Raw genomic sequence first — 19,014 nt, forward strand, 5'->3', positions numbered from 1 at the left:
AATCCCTTTGTCCCTCCATCCAGGGCACCTCTTGCGCACTTTCTTTGCAGATGGCAGTTACTGAGGTGGCGGGGGGGGGAAAAAAAAGGCGCGAATTTGGCAGGAGACTGGGGGAAGGGCGTGACGCCTTGTCAACGGGGCTTGCCTGAAGGCGCATGCGCCGGAAGGAGCAAACGCCGCCCAGAAGACTACAACTCCCGGCGAATGTTGCGCGCGCGCGCGGGGTGGGGGGGTCGGGGAAGGCGCTCGCGGTCTCTGCGCAGGCGCAGAGGCCGGTCTACCGGAGAGTTGGGTTGGTGTTTGTTCTCGACTGAGGCGGGAGTCGGGTGTAACGTGTAAAAGAGGGGCCTTGGGTCCGAGCGGCCCAGGTCTGCGCTCGTAAGTATATCTACTTGAGTTCTTTGTTTAAATAAAAAAATGGTGCACTTTGGTAGCTTTCAGGCCCGGGTTGGGTTTGAACCTGTGAGGGTGAGGTAAGGTAAGGTTGGAAAGTGACCGTCGACCCTTAGGAGGACCAACCCAACCTTCTTGGCCTCTTCTTTTTTTTCCCCCCTTCTTCCTCCCCCCCCCCCCCCCCCCAAGTATGGCCTGGGCCTTGAGGTTAAAAATCACATAACACCACAGGTTATAGCCCAACAGGTTTATTTGGAAGTACCAGCTTTCCTGTCAGGTAGCCAGTGGAATAGGATCATAAGGCACAGAATTTATTGCAAAAGATCATAGTGCTATACATTCTGTGTCCTATGATCCTATTCCACCACTACCTGATGGAGCAGCGCTCTCAAAGTGTGTACTTCTAAGTATACCTGTTGGACTATAACCTGGTGTTGTGATTTTTTTTTAAAACTTTGACCACCCAGTCCAACCTCAGCACCTCCACATTATGGGGGGGGGGGGGGGGGGGTATGGACATGAAGATGCTTTTCTGCTTGGTACGGGGAGTGTAAATATAAGGGAAAGTGCAGGTGATTTTTGAGGCAGAGGTTTATCATCCACTGTGTGGTGTGTGTCTTCCAATTCAGTGCCAGAAAGGATGTCAAGGGCAGACACCATTGTAAACTTTAAGCTGTATTTAGGTAATCCCTTCAACTGACATAGCCCCCTCCCACTCTGCTGAGGACATGGAGGTCCTGGTCCTCCTTCACCGCTGCTCGCTCGCCACCAGATGCCTGGAGGAAGAACGCCTCATCTTCTGCCTCGGAACACTTCAACCCCAGGGCATCAATGTGGACTTCAACAATTTCCTCATTTCCCTTCCCCCACCTCACCCTAGTTCCAAACTTCCAACTCAGCACTGTCCCCATGACTTGTTCTACCTGCCTATCTTCTTTTCCACCTATCCACTCCACCCTCCTCCCTGACCTATCACCTTCATCCCCTCCCCCACTCACCTATTGTACTCTATGCTACTTTCTGCCCACCTCCACCCTCCTCTAGCTTATCTCTCCACATTTCAGACTCTCTGCCTTTATTCCTGATGAAGGGCTTTTGCCCGAAACGTCGATTTTACTGCTCCTCGGATGCTGTCTGAACTGCTGTGCTCTTCCAGCACCACTAATCCAAAATCTGGTTTCCAGCATCTGCAGTCATTGTTTTTACATAGCACCCACAAGGCTAAGTGCTGGAAAGTGGGACTTGTGGAGGTAGGTGCTTGATAACTAGTCTGAATGTAATGTACCAAAAGGCCAGTATCTGCAGTAATTTGCTCCTGCCATTTTTAAAAAAATGCTGTATGCAACCTGATATACATATATCTAGAATCATGGGGTTTCTCATTTGCTTGCAAGTGTTGAACCTAAAGCTTATCAGAGAGAGACAAGAAGTTGCAGAGCTAGGAACAGAAAGGTGAGGGGAATGGAGGAAGGACACCAATTTATACAGCATGACAAAGTTTGTTTTCCTCTTTTGATAGTAGGGGAGTGCTGACCTGTGATTCCAGCTTCAGATTTGCTGCATAAAAACAGAGGACTATGGGTGCTCTATAAATCAGACATAAAAACAGAAATTGCTGGAAAAGCTCAGCAGGTCTGACAGCATTTGTGAAGAGAAATCGGAGTTAATGTTTCTGAATGGGTTCCAAGGAAGGATCGCTAGACCTGAAATGTTAACCCTGATTTCTCTTCACAGATGCTGCTGGACCTGCTGAGCTTTTCCACAAATTTCTGTTTTTGTTTCACAATTGTAGTCTTTTGGTAGTTATTTATTTTCCAAAATGGATTCCGGTCAGGTAATCAGGTTGTCTCCTGTTCTTTGTGTGTCTTTTGCTTTTGAAGGTAAGCTTATTTTTAAGGTAAGACCAATTTTCCACTTTTTATTTGTTTCAGATTTCCCATGTTTGTAGTACTTTTGTTCTTTGTGCTGATTTTGGCCTTTCCCTGATCTTCATGGTCAAACTGTTTTGACTGGTTCCTGTGGCAGCAGTGAAGATGGCCAAAAAATAAAGCAGGGAAAGTTTTTTAATTTACATTAGTTATTTGACCATAAATATCCAATTAGAAATGTTGTCAGCACTTTTTAAAAAAAGTTTATTTCACATTTCTACTATATTGCCTGTTTTGAATTGAAACCTAATCTCTGCAATTTCTGTTGTCACTTTCTTGCCTTTTCCCTAATCTCCCTCCTACCTCAGCAATTTTTGTGTTTACTTAATGCCTCAGGTAATTTGTTGAGTGAAATCATTCAGCAAAATCACTTTCTCTGCATTTCTGTTTTTCCCTCTCTTCCCCTTTTCTGTTTATTGCATTTGTTTATCTCTGAAGAAGGGCATGAGTCAGATGCTGTGTTTGCTGCTGATTTTGTCAGATCTGCTGTATCTCTTTGCTACTCATGTAAAAACAATTCAGCCTGGTTCCTGAGGCAGGAATGAAGACAGCCAAATAAAAGCAGTGAATTGGAGATTTTTGTTTTACACAAGGGGTTGCTTGGATATGGCATGTCTTTCCACAAACAGCTGTGGGCACGGAAATGCTCAGCTTTTAAAAGTGAATAAATATTTGAGAAAGAAAAAAATCATTACTTGTGTGCAAAGGGCAGGGTAATGGGAGCAATTAGGCTACCATGTTGAATGACTTAATATGCTGTCAAATTATCTTTTAAACAGTAACTTGCAGTTATATTGTGCCTTTTGTGTCTTTGAAATACTTTACGCAGTATAGGTTAACTTATGAAATGTGATGATTTGTTGGTTTGTGGCTGAATGAGCTAACAAACATAGAGAACGTTGTCTCCCCTAGTTTGTAGAACGATGAATTAGTGATAATTATTACTAGATGGTTAAACCAGTGACCTAGGTAATGTTTTATAAACTGGGTTTAAAAGTCCCATGGCGGATGGCAGAATTTGAATTTCAAAAAAAGGATTTGAGAATAATGATGACCAGGAATCCATTGTCAATTGTTAGGGGCAAAAACCCATCTGGTTCACTAATGTCCTTTTTAGGGAGGGAAATCTTCTATCCTTCCCAGTCTGGCCTACATGTGACTCCAGACCCATTGTAATGTGGGTGACTCTTAACTGCCCTCTGGGCAATTAGTGATGGGCAGCGACGCCCTCATCCTGTGAATGAATTTTTAAAAGACTGAAGCAACCTGCATAGGTTCACTAATGATAGTGTTGTTTTGAGGTAGAAGCTTAAGTCATAGGAAATCTAGATTGTCTTCTGATTATGGGATGGTAGCTTTGAGATCCACCTGAATTAATCCATTTTAAGTTTTGTATTATTTTAGGAAAAGTAAATATGTGTTTGCCTCATTTAGAGTTTATGATTAGCCCACCACTTAGTATGCAGATGGAAACGCAATTTGGTAACGTGCAGCATCCATAAGTTTACACTGAGACCCTGCTTTGGAGATGGGCTGTGTCACATCTCTGGCCTATTCTGAACCTGCATAGTAAGGGCTACTCTTGTCATGTGGTAATTCAAAGAATGCCATTCAAAACCTGGAGTTTTTGACAAGGAACTTATCAGTGACGACCCATGCTTTCAATTCCTTGATCTGAAGTATGCCTCCTTAGGAGGTTTGCTTTATTTGGGGACATGGGTTGAAGGTGGCAGTAGGTGTATTGAACAGGTGCTCATGGAGTGAGTAAGTGAGGTGCAACCTGGATGGTGTGTGTGTGTGTGTAGGCAGGAGGCCAGTTGAAGGGTGTGGAAGAAAGGATTTTAATATTCATAGTTGTGTTTCAGTTGCATTTCAACAAGATGACTTTTTCCAGATGGGTGCACAGTACTCTGCTGTGGAGTACAATAGCCCAAATGCTGAGGTTGAATATATTAGCAGTTCCCTGTATAGATCCATCAACTTTGATTCTCAGATTGTTTCAGGTTTTGATCTTTTCTATATTTTCTTCAGATGTTGAGATGAGCAAGGCCCTAACTAGAGTTACTTCCAAGCTTGTTAGACTGGACTCTTGTTTTAGTTCTGACCATCCATGTAGACATGTATTTCGTTTTTGGCGCTGGCCTTATTTTAAGTTGGAACAGATAAGATATGATTTTGGAGGTATTCTTTGTGCAATAGTGTGCTGTAGTAGTCTATCTGCACTGGAAAGTCTTTGGTTAGGATCTAGTCTGGATTGTACAAGGATGGAGCTTGACAGTTCCCTCTGAAGTGCTTCATTTACAACCTTCCTTAAATGAGGAGACTAGTACTGGGCACAGTGCTTGAGGAGCAGCTTTTTCTCACAGAAGGTGGTGCGTGTATTGAATAAGCTGCCAGAGGTGGTGGTAGGAGCTGGTACAATTACAATATTTGAAAAGCATCTGGATAGGTATATGAATAGGAAGGATTTAGTGGTATGGGCCAAATACTGGCCAATGAGACCAGATTCATTTTGGAATATCTGGTCAGTATGGATGAGTTGGACCCCACCTCCCATCACCAAACCATCATCTCCCAGACCATCCATAACCTCATCACCTCAGGGGATCTCCCATTCACCGCCTCCAACCTCATAGTCCCACAACCCCGCACCGCCTGTTTCTACTTTCTGCCCAAAATCCACAAACCTGACTGCCCCGGCCGACCCATTGTCTCAGCCTGCTCCTGCCCCACCGAAGTCATCTCTGCATATTTCGACACGGTCCTGTACCCCTTAGTCCAAAAATTCTCCATGTACGTTCGGGACACCACCCATGCCCTCCTCCACCTCCATGATTTTCGCTTCCCCGGCCCCCAACGCCTTATCTTCACCATGGGCATCCAGTCTCTATACACCTCCATCCCCCATCACAAAGGCCTCAAAGCTCTCCGCTTCTTTCTTTCCCTCTGACCCAACCAGTACCCTTCTACTGACACCCTCCTTCGACTGACTGACCTGGTCCTCTTAACAACTTCTTCCAATCCTCCCACTTTCTCCAAACCAAAGGAGTAGCCATGGGCACCTGCATAGGCTCCAGCTATGCCTGCCTCTTTGGATATGTGGAACAGACCCACAGCTCCACTGGCACCACCCCCCACCTTTTCCTCCGCTACATCGATAATTGTATTGGCGCTACCTCATGCTCCCACGAGGAGGTTGAACAGTTCATCCACTTTACTAACACCTTCACCCTGACCTCAAATTTATCTGGACCATTTCAGACTCCTCCCTCCCCTTCCTAGACCTCTCCATTTCTATCTCGGGCGACCGACTCAACACAGACATTTACTACAAACCGACCGACTTCCACAGCTACTTAGGTTACACCTCTTCCCACCCTGCCCCTTGTAAAAATGCCATCCCATATTCCCAATTCCTTTGCCTCTGCCGCACCTTCTTCCAAGAGCTCCAATTCCACTACCGAACAGCCCAAATGGCCCACCTTCAAAGACCGCAATTTTCCCTCATACGTGGTTGACGATGCTCTCCACCACATCTCCTCCACTTCCCGCACTCTGCCCTTGAACCCCACCCCTCCAACCGCCACCAGGACAGAACCCCACTGCTCCTCCCCTTCCACCCCACCAACCTCTGGATACATCGTATCATCCTGTCATTTCTGCCACCTCCAAACAGACCCCACCACCAGGGATATGTTTCCCTCCCCACCCCTATCAGCGTTCTGTAGCAACCACTCCCTCCGCGACTCCCTCGTCAGGTCCACACCCCCCTCCAACCCAACCTCCACTCTCGGCACCTTCCCCTTCAAACGCAAGAAGTGCAAAGCTTGTGCCCACACCTCCCCCCTCACCTCCCTCCATGGCCCCAATGGATCCTTCCATATCCGTCGCAAATTCACCTGCACCTCCACACACATCATTTACGGTATCCGCTGCACCCGATGTGGTCTCCTCTACATTGGGGAGACAGGCCGCCTACTTGTGGAACGTTTCAGGGAACACCTCTGGGACACCCGCACCAACCAACCCAACCGCTCTGTGGCTGAACACTTTAACTCCTCCTCCCACTCTGCCAAGGACATGCAGGTCCTTGGCCTCTTCCATCGCCAGACCCTGGCCATGAACGCCTGGAGGAAGAGCACCTCATCTTCCGCCTAGGAACCCTCCAACCACACGGGATGAATGTAGATTTCTCCAGCTTCCTCATTTCTCCCTTCACCCCCCCCCCCCCCCCCCCCCCAAAACCTTATCTCAGTCCCAACCCCCAGATTCAGCACTGCCCTCTTGACCTGGAATCTTCTTCCCAACCTCTCCACCCCACCCCCTCTCTGGCCTATCACCCTCCTTCCACCTATCGTATTTCCAGCGCCCCTCCCCCAAATCCCCCCCAGCCCCGCACCTTTTATCTCGGCCCGCTTGGCACACTAGCCTCATTCCTGAAGAAGGGCTCATGCCCGAAACGTCTATTCTCTTGCTCCTCGGATGCTGCCTGGCCTGCTCTGCTTTTCCAGCACTACACTTTCCAACTCTGGTCTCCAGCATCTGCAGTCCTCACTTTCTCAAAGGGTCTGTTTCCTTGTACATCTCAGACTGGTAGTTCAGATGTTGTCATCACCATAAATGAACTAGTGAGGTGTGTTACAAAAAGAACATCTGTTGAAGAGTCATCAAATTCAATGTTAATTTTGCTTTCTTCCCATGGTTGCTTCCGGACCTTCTCATTTTCTCCAGCAATTTCTATATTTGTTTCAGATCTGCAGTTCTTTTTTTTTTAGCGAGCTGTGTTATTAAAAGATTTGTGTGTTGAATAAGGTTGAGACTAGTGCTGAGTCTTATGGTAAGGGTAAATAAGATAATGCTTTACCATCTCATTTGAAGGATAGCACATCTTTTAGCCTAAAAACTTGGTGTTGCATTTGCAACAAAGCTGGAAGTGCAGAATGGCATCAGACAGAAAAAAGTACCTATAGTTAAAACAGATTAAGCTCCCACTTAAATATTGGCCAGTGTTTTGCTACTTCAGATATTAGTTGGCATGCGTAACTAACATTTGCCGCTTTTCTTTTCACTTTTCAAATGTGTCCCAATTCTTTAGGTGTTGCATATCTACCATTTCTCAGAAGTTTATGAATCTACCAATTCTCTCTGGTTGTGAGGATTTATGTGGTTTTATTGACATGGGCTAACTCATTCTGAATCACCCCTACCCGGAAAAATGTTGATTTGACGGTCCGCAATACATTTAATGGCTTTTAATGAGGTGTGACAAAGAAAACTCAAGTGAACAGTTAACTGTCTGTGCAGCAAGCTCCCTTATATCACATGGAAAATGTTAATACATTTATTTTTAAGTTGAAGTGAATTCCTTATTTTTACTTTCTTCAAACATAATGTGAGCTCAATATACTGGCAATTAGAAGCACTTAAGCAACCGCATCTCCATTCTGCTAGACACAACAGGGATCCTAACGTTGGTGATTGGTGCAACTTCATCTGTTTGGTGCTTAGTTTGCATGAGTCTGTGATTCTGCTGTGATAAGTAATGACCTGGTGATGCGAACATAATAGCTCCACTTGCATCAGACCCTGGAATGCTGGCAGTTAATTATCTAGATGTGATGGTGTCAGGTCCGTCCTTTCTTAACTTGTTGCTTAATCTACATTGAGGACACAGTAAGCGGGAGACTGACAGATATAAAGCACTATGGCATTGTTTTTTCTCCTGTACTGTCGCAGAACCCAAAGATTAATCAGATTTTTACTTATCCTCTGGCTTGGATCGGATGTTGTTAGTAGTACCCCAGCTTTGGTTATCTGGTGTTCACTTCCTTTGCTTGTCTTCCTTATTTTCCATTCATTATGCCACAACCTTAAGGTTCTCATACAGGTGGTGCACTTGTCGGTCCCTGAAAATGATCTCTCAACTTGTTTTTAAAGAGAGTGTGTTGGAGATTGCCTATGAACTTGTAGGGGGGTGTCAAAGGAATACCTGGTTGCTGGACTGGTAACCTTGTGTCCTGGATTAATGATCCAGACAGGGCAGAACCTATCATGGCAACTGAGGAGTTTAAATTCAGTTAGTTTTCCTCAGTCTGAAGCAGCCCATATCTGTGTGCAGTAAACGGGATGGCATCCAAGCTTGGGCTGATAGATGCCATCTGACATTCACACAAGACCAGTATCAGGCGATGACCTTTTCTAGAAAGAGACAATCTAATCATTTCCATTTAATATTTAGTGGTATTAGTAATAATACTGGTATTGCTAGATTGCTGAATCCCCTGCTGTCAACATCCTGGGAGTTACCGTTTACCAGAAATTGAACTTGACCAACTGCAAATACCGTGGCAGGTCAGAGTCTGGGAATTCTGGAGTGAGTAACTCATCTTACTTCCCAAAACTTGTCCACCATCTACAAGGCACAAGTCTGGACTACACTAGAATACTTGGGTGCTTTTGGAGCTGCACTAAGGAAATAACAGTCCACATGATTGGCACCCCATCAACCACTTTGAGCATTCAGTTGCTTCACTGGCTTTGTGACAGCATTGAGCACCATCTGCATGATCTATCTCACGTCTGCTGCTTTGACAGCACCTTCCAAACCTGCAATCTCAAACACCGAGAAGTGCAAGGGCAGTAGACACATCTGCAAATTTGCCTCCAAACCGTGCACCATCCTGAATTGGGACTATGTTGTCACTTCTTCACTTCTCAATGTTAAAAATACTGGAACGCCATTTTCTCTCAGCACTCTAGATGTACAGTACCTACATCCCAAAGACTGCAGCAGTTTAAGGAGGTAGTTAACCAGCACAGTCTCAAAGACAATTGGAAATAGTCGATGAGCACTGACCTAACCAGTAATGCCCACACCATTAAATTAATAAAAATAAAAAGGAAAATCTAAATTTTAAATAGGAATGCATATTTATTATAGTCATCTAGCTAGTGAATTTTTATATGAAACCACTTGGTTCACTGACATCCTTTTATGGCTTGCATCCCATGACCAGTCTGAAATGGCTGAGCAAGTCTTATTTGTACTAGGATGGGAGATTAATGCTGGCTTAGCCAGCAATACCACAACCCATGAGTGATTTATGAAAACCACTACCAGGGGATTATACACTACTTTTAATCATCACAGTAGGCCATTTGTTTAACAGTGAGAGATTTGTAAATTGCTGATGAACCCAGTATGCCTGGGATTACATGAGCATCTCAAAGTTTTGCTTATTCACGGATTTGGAGAGTGACGTGGTTGGTGGAGAGGTGGAGTAGAATTTGGTGGCTTGGAAGCTCAACGTAGCAGGATCCCTCAAAAGGGAATTGCAGGGAGGAATAATGCAGATTTTTAAAATATGGAATAACACAAAAATATAATCCTGTGCCTGGTTAGCCAAAGAATTATGAAATGAAACTTCAGTTGAACAAAACATAATATTGTGGATATCGAAGATTATAAATAACAAAAATAATAAAGAAACTCAGCAGGACTAACAGTATCTTTGGGGAGAAAATGTTAACAAGTCCAATATGATTCTTTGGTGCAAAATCTCAATTTGGTTAGGTGACGCTTACTGATACTTGATCAGCACAGACTGTTATCGTTTCCACATCCCATTTAAGTGTTGTTTTCCCCTTGATTGCTCAAGTCTGATCTTTTACATTCTACTACCTTCTATTTCTCTACAATTTGTGATCTTTTTTTTCCCCAAAGGTCCAATACTGTCTGCAATGAGAATGCTATTCAGATGAGAGAAAAGACTTGATGTTTACCACTTTGAACGAGTTCATAAATTCATTACATGCTGTGTTACTTCTTTGATCTGTTGCAACTACTATGTCTGAATCATTCTGCACCGATAAGATGAATTCTGAGGTGATCTCTATTTCTCTGCCAAACAGAGCCAACTGTGAGGGATGTTTGTCAAAGCTCATAGTCACTTTCTAACAGTGTTGCATGATCATCTTGCATTTGCCTGAATTCAATGGAGCAAGCAGAAGAGTTGTCTTGATTGCGCAGGAGAATTAGGACTTAGTCTTTTCAAAGTGTTGCACTGTAAGAACTGTCTGTCTGCCCACCCAACCTATTCGGGTGCATTGTTGCTGCCTTTCTGCCTCACTCAGACATTCAACATCAGGGCAGAAGTAGGCCATTTTCCCCCCTCCAATAAAACCTGTTTCTTCAGAATTTTGCATTTCCTTCTCCAACTGATGATCTTTGATTCCCCTGCCAAACAAGAATTTATCTACCACTGCCTTAAAAAATATTCAACAACCCTGCATCCACTACCTTCTGAGGCAGTTTGAGGGTTGTACAGCTGTGAATGGAGGGAAAATAAAAATTTTCATCTTTATCCTGAAAGGGCAGCCTCTAATTTTAAATCAGTGAGCCCTAGTTCTGGATTCAACTGCAAGGAGAAACGCGAATTCCATATCTACCTTGTCAAGACCATTCAGACCATTGTGCATTTCGATAAAGTCTAACCACCACATGCTCTTTTAAAGTCCAGCGGAAAGTGAGATTATGGTGTTGAGATAAGAGGATCACCAATGATCGTATTGAATGGCAGAGCAGGCTCGAATGGCCTACTGTTCACTCCTAGGAAACAAGACCAACCTGTCCAATCCACTCTCCTAAGACAACTTGTATATCTTGGGAACGTTACAACATTGCATGTCAAGCCTGTGCTTTGATCATGACAGAGAGGAGTTGGCAAAGGAGCTCGTTCATGTCCATGCAGGAAGAAGGGAGGGACACTAGTGCTGTTTATTTTACTCCCTGGAATGCAAATAAAGCATTGCAACCCAATTGATCAGGTTCTTTATAATCAAACATGGTTCAAAGGTACATGGAGCAGTAACTCTGCTGGGAACCATAATTGAAAGGAACTGGTCGTTAGCAGCATAGTAACTTTTATCGCCATAGTGAAGTAGGTTAGTCTAAATTTGCTTTGAGAGTCAGGAATCCAAAACATCTTCCTACAGAAGCCAGAGAGGGATTGAAACCCTCAGTTTAATGCAAGCGTGTTTCTGATACTGGATTTCTTTCTTTTCCAGATGGATCCAAGTGAGCCAAGAAATGTGCTTGAAGTGCCTGAAGGTTCCCAGCGGGGGAGTGTATCCTCATCTGTGACTAGACGTAAGTGTGTTGTAATGTTCTCTTTAAGCCAGTTTCTGATTAGTTGTGTGCTGTACTAGAGCTTATGAAAAAGTCTTTCATCAAAAATAATCAATTATGTTAAACTGTACCTAATAATATATAAAAGTGCTGAAAAGCTTTACCCTCCAGTCTGCACTGAGCCAGCTGCTTCCAACTAAGACCAAGCAATAGCAGCAAGAGAATCAGATCAATCGTGACCTTTATTGAATGGTGGAGCAGGCTCAAAATGCCAAGTGGCCTACTGTTATTCCTGTTTGTATTTAGATAGGAATATCTACCAGTGTTTGGGTTTCCTTCTGTTATCCAATGACTGAGAGTCTAGGTTGAGTTTGGTTATGTTGCCATTTCACTGACACATTGCCTGACACTGAGGCACCAGTACAGAGCCTGACAAAAGTCAGTGCTGTCAGAAGACCTGAGGAGAGCAAGCAATCTAGTTGCTGTTTTGACTGCATTGTCACCTAGATCAGTTGCAAATCAAAATTTGATTAATTTTGCATATCATAGGTGAGAGACTAAACGGGATTGTAATGTGCAGAGGTCAATACAGTGTACTCCGGTCCATAACCATAGTTTTATTGGCTACAAGCTTTTAAAACAAAAATCCAGAAGCTATGCCTTGAGGACATGTTTAAGATTCTCAGTCTAGATTCTCCCTTCTATTTCTTTTAGTGTGATAAATTTACCTAAATGCATGTGTTCTTCAGTTAATTTATTTTTTTCTGACCCCTTTTCTTCCCAAGACCCAGAAGTACTGGTTTACCTGGTGAATGACACTGTTATTCAGGTTTCTGTGGAGAGTCTGACAGCCCTTACAGCGGGGGAGCTTGCCAGAACTGTTCGGGAAGCACTGCAGTTGCCTGAGCAGGCTCAAGAGATTTTCTCATTGTGGCTCATTTCGCCTTTCTTAGGTGAGTGTCTGCAGTCTTTAATGACCCTGTAGATTGGGGAAGGTGTGATAGGGAGTGTCTCTGTTTGTGGGTTAATAAGTGCATTTGTTGTAAAAGCTGCTGGGAATGCATTTTGACAAGATAATTAGGGAAACTGCTTTAGTGTAATCTCCAACCTTCCGGTAGGTTGGACAACTTGACAACCTGACTTCAAGTTCAGCTCAAGTGATGTCTTCCGTGTCTGCAAGATGGACTGAATGAACTAGGTTTTAAGCATTCTTCGATCCTGCAACAGGCTTCTGACCAGATATGTTCTGTTGACAAACCTGCCAGTCTCAGCCTCAATACCATCACCTGGGTCTGTCCGTCACAACTCTTCTGCCTGGTCACTGTGCCTTAGAATTCCCTCCCTCTATTTCTCACCCTCTCTCTCCCTCTTTAAGATGTTCCTTTAAAATATAGCTCTTTGATCAAACGTTTGATTGCCTGCTGTAATGTATCTTTGTATGACTTGGTATAATTTTTTTAGTGGTGCTCCTATTGTTTCACCTACCCCATTTTACTTCAACGGTGCCAGATGAATGCAAGTATTTCAAATCTGAGTCCTAGTGAGCAATTCACAAAGCAGCCCCTCTAGTTTTCAACTACATTGATAATCTCACTCAAGCGCCACTGTGTATGGAAAAGGAAAATTGTTTGCGACTTTGGAGAAGATTTGTATCTCAAGTTGAGGTTCAGGTTGTAAGTTTGCTCGCTGAGCTGGCAGGTTTGTTTTCAGGTACTTTGTCACTATGCTAGGTAACATCAGTGAGCCTCTGGTGAAGCACTGGTGTCCTGTCCTTTTTATTTGTGTGTCTTGGTCTCTTAAGGTGGGTGATATCATTTCTGGTCTTTTTCTCAGAGGTTGATAATGGGGTCCAAATTAATGTCTTTATTGATGGAGTTCTGGTTTGAATGCCAGGCCTCTAGGACTTCCCGTCCGTGTCTTTGTTTAGCCTGTCCTAGGATGGATGTATTGTCTCAGTCGAAGTGGTGTCCTTCTTAATCTGTAGACATGCTTGTGATAGTGGATAGACAAACGCCAACTAGCCATCAAAGGACATGACCCACTATCACCAGTATCCTTGCAGACGAAGAAGGACACCACTTTGACTGGGACAATACATCCATCCTAGGACAGGCTAACAGAGACATTCACGGGAATTCCTGGAGGCCTGGCATTCAAACCAGAACTCCATCAAGAAACATATGAACTTGGCCCCTATTTATTAACCTCCTGAGAAAAAAAGAGCCAGAAATGATATCACCCACCTTTTAAGAGACCAATGCACATAAATAGAAAGCAGGGGAGAATACCAGTGCTTCACTGGAGGCTCAGTAGTGAAAGGAGAAAGTGAGGACTGCAGATGCTGGGGATCAGAGCTTAAAAATGTTTTGCTGGAAAAACGCAGCAGGTCAGGCAGCATCAAAGGAGAAGGAGAATCGACGTTTTGGGCATATGCCCGAAACTTCGGTTCTCCTCCTTTGATGCTGCCTGACCTGCTGCGCTTTTCCAGCAACACATTTTTAATCAGTGATGATGTTACCTAGCATGGTGACAATGTCTGAAAACAAACTTGCCAGCTCATCAAGCAAACTTACAACCTGAAGGAAAATTGTGTGGATGGAGCCGATGCCATTTCTGAGGCTGGGATTGCTGTAGTGGTAGAGGGAACTTGTGTGTGTATACACTCTGCTTAGTATTGGGTACCAGAAGTCGGTTTTCTTTTTAAAGCATTTCTCTTTTGATTCCCTGCTTTATTTTGTTGTGCTGCCTCCTACGATGTAAATCATCTAGTTGCAGTCCCCTTTCATTTTTCCTCCTCCTCCACCGCCACCACCACCATTGTTTCCTTCCCTGAAGAAAATAATTGGACGTCAGAATAATGGGTTAAGGCTGAAAGTCCATAATTGACAAACTGCAGTTCCAGTGTGATGCAAGTAGATTTTCTCACTCTTACAGGGAGCAGTTCATTTGCTCAGTGGCAGTAGGAAGCGTCTGCAAGAGGGTGCACTTGGTTACCATGCACAAATGATTCTGTGTAGTTCCTTGAGAGTCAGAGGGGAATGGTTACAGTTGGACTGAGCTCTGTCAGTTTGGATGAAGCAGTGTAGTGTTCACGTTCCTGTATTGGCCTCCATCTAATATTGAGGATCTCTGAGAACAACGTGGAAGCATATTTGAGAATTCCATGTATGCATTCTTGTGTGCCTGCTGTTGCCTTGTCATTGTTTATACTTTGAACTCATCATCCCTTCCTGAATCCCAAACCTTGCAAGTGATGCAGAACACAAGTGACCCTTCATAGTAGAAGGGGGACCATTGCAGTCCCTATTATTAAACAATTTTGCTACAGTTTAGTAGCATAGCACCTGCTTTATCTGGATAGAGAGCCTGTACTTCCCATCTCAAAACTTCCATGAATCTATTATCTCTTATTATATATTTAATCTCTTCCAGGCGATTAGCCAAATATAATGACCAGAGTCCATGATTCAGCCTTGGGATGAAACATTAAAACAAGTCTCTTCATGTCTGACATTAAACAGTGCTTCAGCCCATGTTGCTCCCTCACTCAACACCACCAAAGAAACTCAACAGCTAGGCAGACATTGAATTGCTGTTTTTGTGGTTGCTGGCACAGAATTTCTGCCATGTGTATCAGTGACTGCAGTCCTATTTTTAAAAAGTTCATTGTCTGAGTCACTGAGTCATATGAAATGTGATATGTAAATGGAGGTATTATTCAAGGGTGAGGGGGAGAAAAACATGATGGGAAGGTTCCTGTAAGGCCTGATCTGTGTAAATATGTTTTGCAGTAAATTTCTTCATTATGAACAAGTCTTGCATAAAATAATACACCCTCAGGATTTCTATGTCCAAATGACTACACCCACAGGCATTTAAATACCATAGATTGTGCACAGTACAATGGCCATATTGTGCCCCTTTCTTTAGAAATCATCGTGAGACGGACGCCAAAAAGACATTGTCCCAGCCCTCCTCTGTAACAGGAGATCTTGTTTCCCATTATTGTGATGATCACGTTGTTGGCCATTAATCTGGTTAAAATGTTCTGATGCATCAATTCATTTGTAAGCAATTCTGCACAATCTTAGCCCAAGGGAGGAGTAGAGGGGAAACAGAACAGTGTGTTAGAAGTTCTCTGGTTGATTGTCTTTCACGTAACATTCACCTATCTGGCATGTTTTGCTTATTCACAGAGCTGCAACTAAAACCCAAGCATCATCCCTACAAGGTCAGCCGGCAGTGGCCAGATCTGCTTTATCGATTTACTAAATGTTCTGTTGATGAAATTGTTCATGGTGAGTGTTGCACTGGTTGATAACTTTGAGAATTTTAAAGAAAAGATTTTGTCTCAATGAGTGGTATGCTGGAAATAAAGCTCCACAATTCTAGGAATCATTATGAAGGTTAAAGAAATTATAAAAATACTCAAAAAAAAAAAATTCCAATTTACTTGTCTTTTCGACTCAGCTTGACTGAAAGCACAGACCAGGTTTCTGTACTAAACAATTGTGAACTGTCAACATTAACTCTACTAATTAAAATGCTAACCACCTTATAAAACTCCCCTTGCCACCACCAAAAAAATTCATACACTCTCAATACAGTTCATCCTCTGTTTCTGCAAAATCATGAATCGTGAATTTGGTTTTCCATTGCCAAAAAATAATTAAAAATAAAATCAACATCTGCGATATTTAACCTATTTTTAAAGAGCTGTGCTCTCGTGAGTTTCATCATTCATACAAAAAGGCATGACTGTTATGGACAGGGGGAAAGACTTTAAGGGCAGTTCAATGGTCCCTGTCTATAGGGTTTGCTGAGACTATCCTTTTTGCATGTCGTGTCTTGCTGCTCCTCTATCTTCTTTCTCCACAAGCTTTCACCTGTTTGTAGGAGGCAAAAAGTGTCTGATTCACACTTATGAAGTCTGACTTCTTGGTTAAAAGCTACAACTCATCTCAACTGATGAAGGAAAAAAAAAAGCTGGCTTTCTTCAGACTTGAAAGGGATTTTGTTTTTAACCGTAGAGAGATTGGCAGCTCGTTCCTTTCAGGAGGTCTGATGGTTTCTGACCACACATTGGCACCCACAAGTTCTGAGCTCGCGGGGAACCAATCTCAGCTGTTGGCAGGCAAAAGACCGTTGTCATCTGGTTGCCAGACCATAGAGCAGTCAGCTAATTATTGCTGACCAAATCTCCCTTTTGTACACGCTCCCTATTCCAGCTCTTCTGTAACTAAACCCCCCCCCCCCCCCCCACCATACGCACGCGCGCACGTAACAAATAGTAATGTAGCATCACTGACAAAGAGGGTCGAGTAACTTGCTGTTGAAAAGTGCAGCAATCCTTTCCAATATCCTTAGTTTATAAAATCGTCCTTCCCCTTTTAGTCCAGTCAAAAATACAGAAATATTATGGAATGCCCATCTGAGAAGTGTCAACTCTCATTATTCGCCAATTCCTCAATCCGTCTCTCCCTGGAGTCCATTGACCTTTTGAGTCTGTTTTCATAGTGTGCTTGCTAATCCTTGAAAGGTGTTTCCATTCAGTTTGTGACTGTAGTCCAAGTGTTCACTAAACAGTGATTTAGTTTCCTCCATATCCTCCACCTCACCTTCTATAATCCTAGACTATTGGGACTTGTTGCAGCACAGATTAGACACTTAGCATGGAAGGCGAAACTCAGTTAAAGTGATTAAAGCAACATCAAAGCAGCAGGTGGTGATTTTATTGAGCACATTTGTGTGTGAATAACTGGTGCAGAAGAACAAATATCTTTTTTTCTTCTTCCGCACCCCCAAGATGCAGAAACGTAGCAAGTCCCGATTTGACTTGTGGCCTAAGCAGACTTGTGGTCTCATCTGAGTTAACACCTTTCATATTGGCACCTTCATGCTCAGACAAGGAGCTGTCTGCTAAAGTTCGTATCCGGAAGGTGACACATCTTCCCCCAACCATCCACCAATCCTGCTCTGTGACGAGGTGTATGGATCGCCTCAACTGTGAGCTCACCCGCCCATCTCCTGTTTTATTAGGCTACATCTCTCCTCATGCGTGAACGTGAGGGGTCTCCCATTTATGACAGAAATGCCGCATGTTCTTTTGTCTGAAGGTTGAGAGTTTGTGTAGCTCTTCCTAGGAGGGTTATGGATGCAGGGCTGTTGAATATTTTTATGGCAAAGCTTGGTCTTAACTAAAGAGGGAGGCCAAGTGTATTAGTTTGTAGGGAATTTGGAGTCAAGGCTGTCATCCGATCAGCCATGAGTGGTTTATTGACTGGCCGAGCAGGCTCAAGGGACCAAATGGCAGCTACTCCTAACTGTTTGTATTTATGGAAAATGCAACCAAGTGAATTAAAAACGTAGTTTGTTTCCTTTTGGTAGTTCAATTACTCTCTTAATGATATTTCTATGTCTGACAGATGAACCATCATTGCAGTTTCGAAAGAATGTGTTCTTTCCCAAAGGCAAGGAGTTACAAGTGAGTTCTGTCATAACTCGTTGCTGTGATTTCATAATCTCAGTAATGATTTGAAATGCTACTTAAACTATAATGTTCAGCCAGGAGCTCCAAGTGCTTAATGTATATGCATGTGTACTGTATAACACAATCTTCATTCTAGTTGCCAAAACAGGGAATGCTGGAGAAACTCAGCAGGTCTGGCAGCATCTGTGGAGAGAAAGACTTAACATTACAAGTCACTAAAAACCAAAATGTTCTGAGGAAGGGTCACTGGTCCTGAAATGTTTTCTCCAATTTCTCTCCACAGATGTTGCCAGATCATCTAAGTTTTTCGAGCAGTTTTGTCCGTTATAACATTTTGAGTCCACTGACTCTGCTTCAGACACTTTAGACTCCTCATCTTTGTACAGAATTTTAGTCTTGGTTTTTTCCCCCCAGCAAATCACCCTTTTGCTGGTTGTCTTGGTGTGTGTGCTTTCCAGCACATAGGCCTGTTTTGGTCTACAATTTAGTTAGAACCTGTTGCATTGTGGACTGAAGCAGGTCTATATGTGTGTACCACTGAAAATGTATTGCTGGAAAAGCGCAGCAGATCAGGCAGCATCCAAGGAGCAGGAGAATTGACGTTTCGGGCATGAGCCCTTCTTCAGGAATTCCTGAAGAAGGGCTCATGCCCGAAACATCGATTCTCCTGCTCCTTGGATGCTGCCTGACCTGCGCTTTTCCAGCAATACATTTTCAGCTCTGATCTCCAGCATCTGCAGTCCTCACTTTCTCCTATATGTGTGTACCACCAGTTTAAGACCACTTGCTCCTGTAGAATGACTGAGGAATATAGAATATTTCCTGAAATTGGAATCTTTTAAAACACCAGAAATGAAAAATGTTAGAGACTAAAATTGAAGTGTACCCAAAGGAAAAGGGCCAGCAGTAGTAGATTCTGAAGCTAGCATTGCATGTTTGTTTTAATCCTTGTGTAACATGGCTTTAGATTAGATTAGATTACTTACAGTGTGGAAACAGGCCCTTCGGCCCAACAAGTCCACACTGACCCGCCGAAGCGCACCCACCCACACCCATTCCCCTACATTTACCCTGCA

At 43.5% G+C, this 19,014-nt stretch overlaps 1 protein-coding gene across 1 annotated transcript in view; it reads left to right on the forward strand.

Moving 5' to 3' along the window:
- Positions 1-263: 263 nt before the first annotated feature.
- Positions 264-19,014, forward strand: part of frmd8 (FERM domain containing 8) — a 33,090-nt gene continuing 14,339 nt past the window's right edge. The window contains exons 1-5 of the mRNA XM_072551016.1: positions 264-378; positions 11,388-11,469; positions 12,234-12,401; positions 15,645-15,746; positions 17,874-17,932. Of these exons, the coding sequence (XP_072407117.1) occupies positions 11,388-11,469; positions 12,234-12,401; positions 15,645-15,746; positions 17,874-17,932 (411 nt within the window). The 5' untranslated portion in view covers positions 264-378. The remainder of the gene's footprint in view (positions 379-11,387; positions 11,470-12,233; positions 12,402-15,644; positions 15,747-17,873; positions 17,933-19,014) is intronic.

The sequence above is a fragment of the Chiloscyllium punctatum genome, chromosome 31 (assembly GCF_047496795.1).
Source record: "Chiloscyllium punctatum isolate Juve2018m chromosome 31, sChiPun1.3, whole genome shotgun sequence".
NCBI classification, from domain to species: Eukaryota; Metazoa; Chordata; class Chondrichthyes; order Orectolobiformes; family Hemiscylliidae; genus Chiloscyllium; species Chiloscyllium punctatum.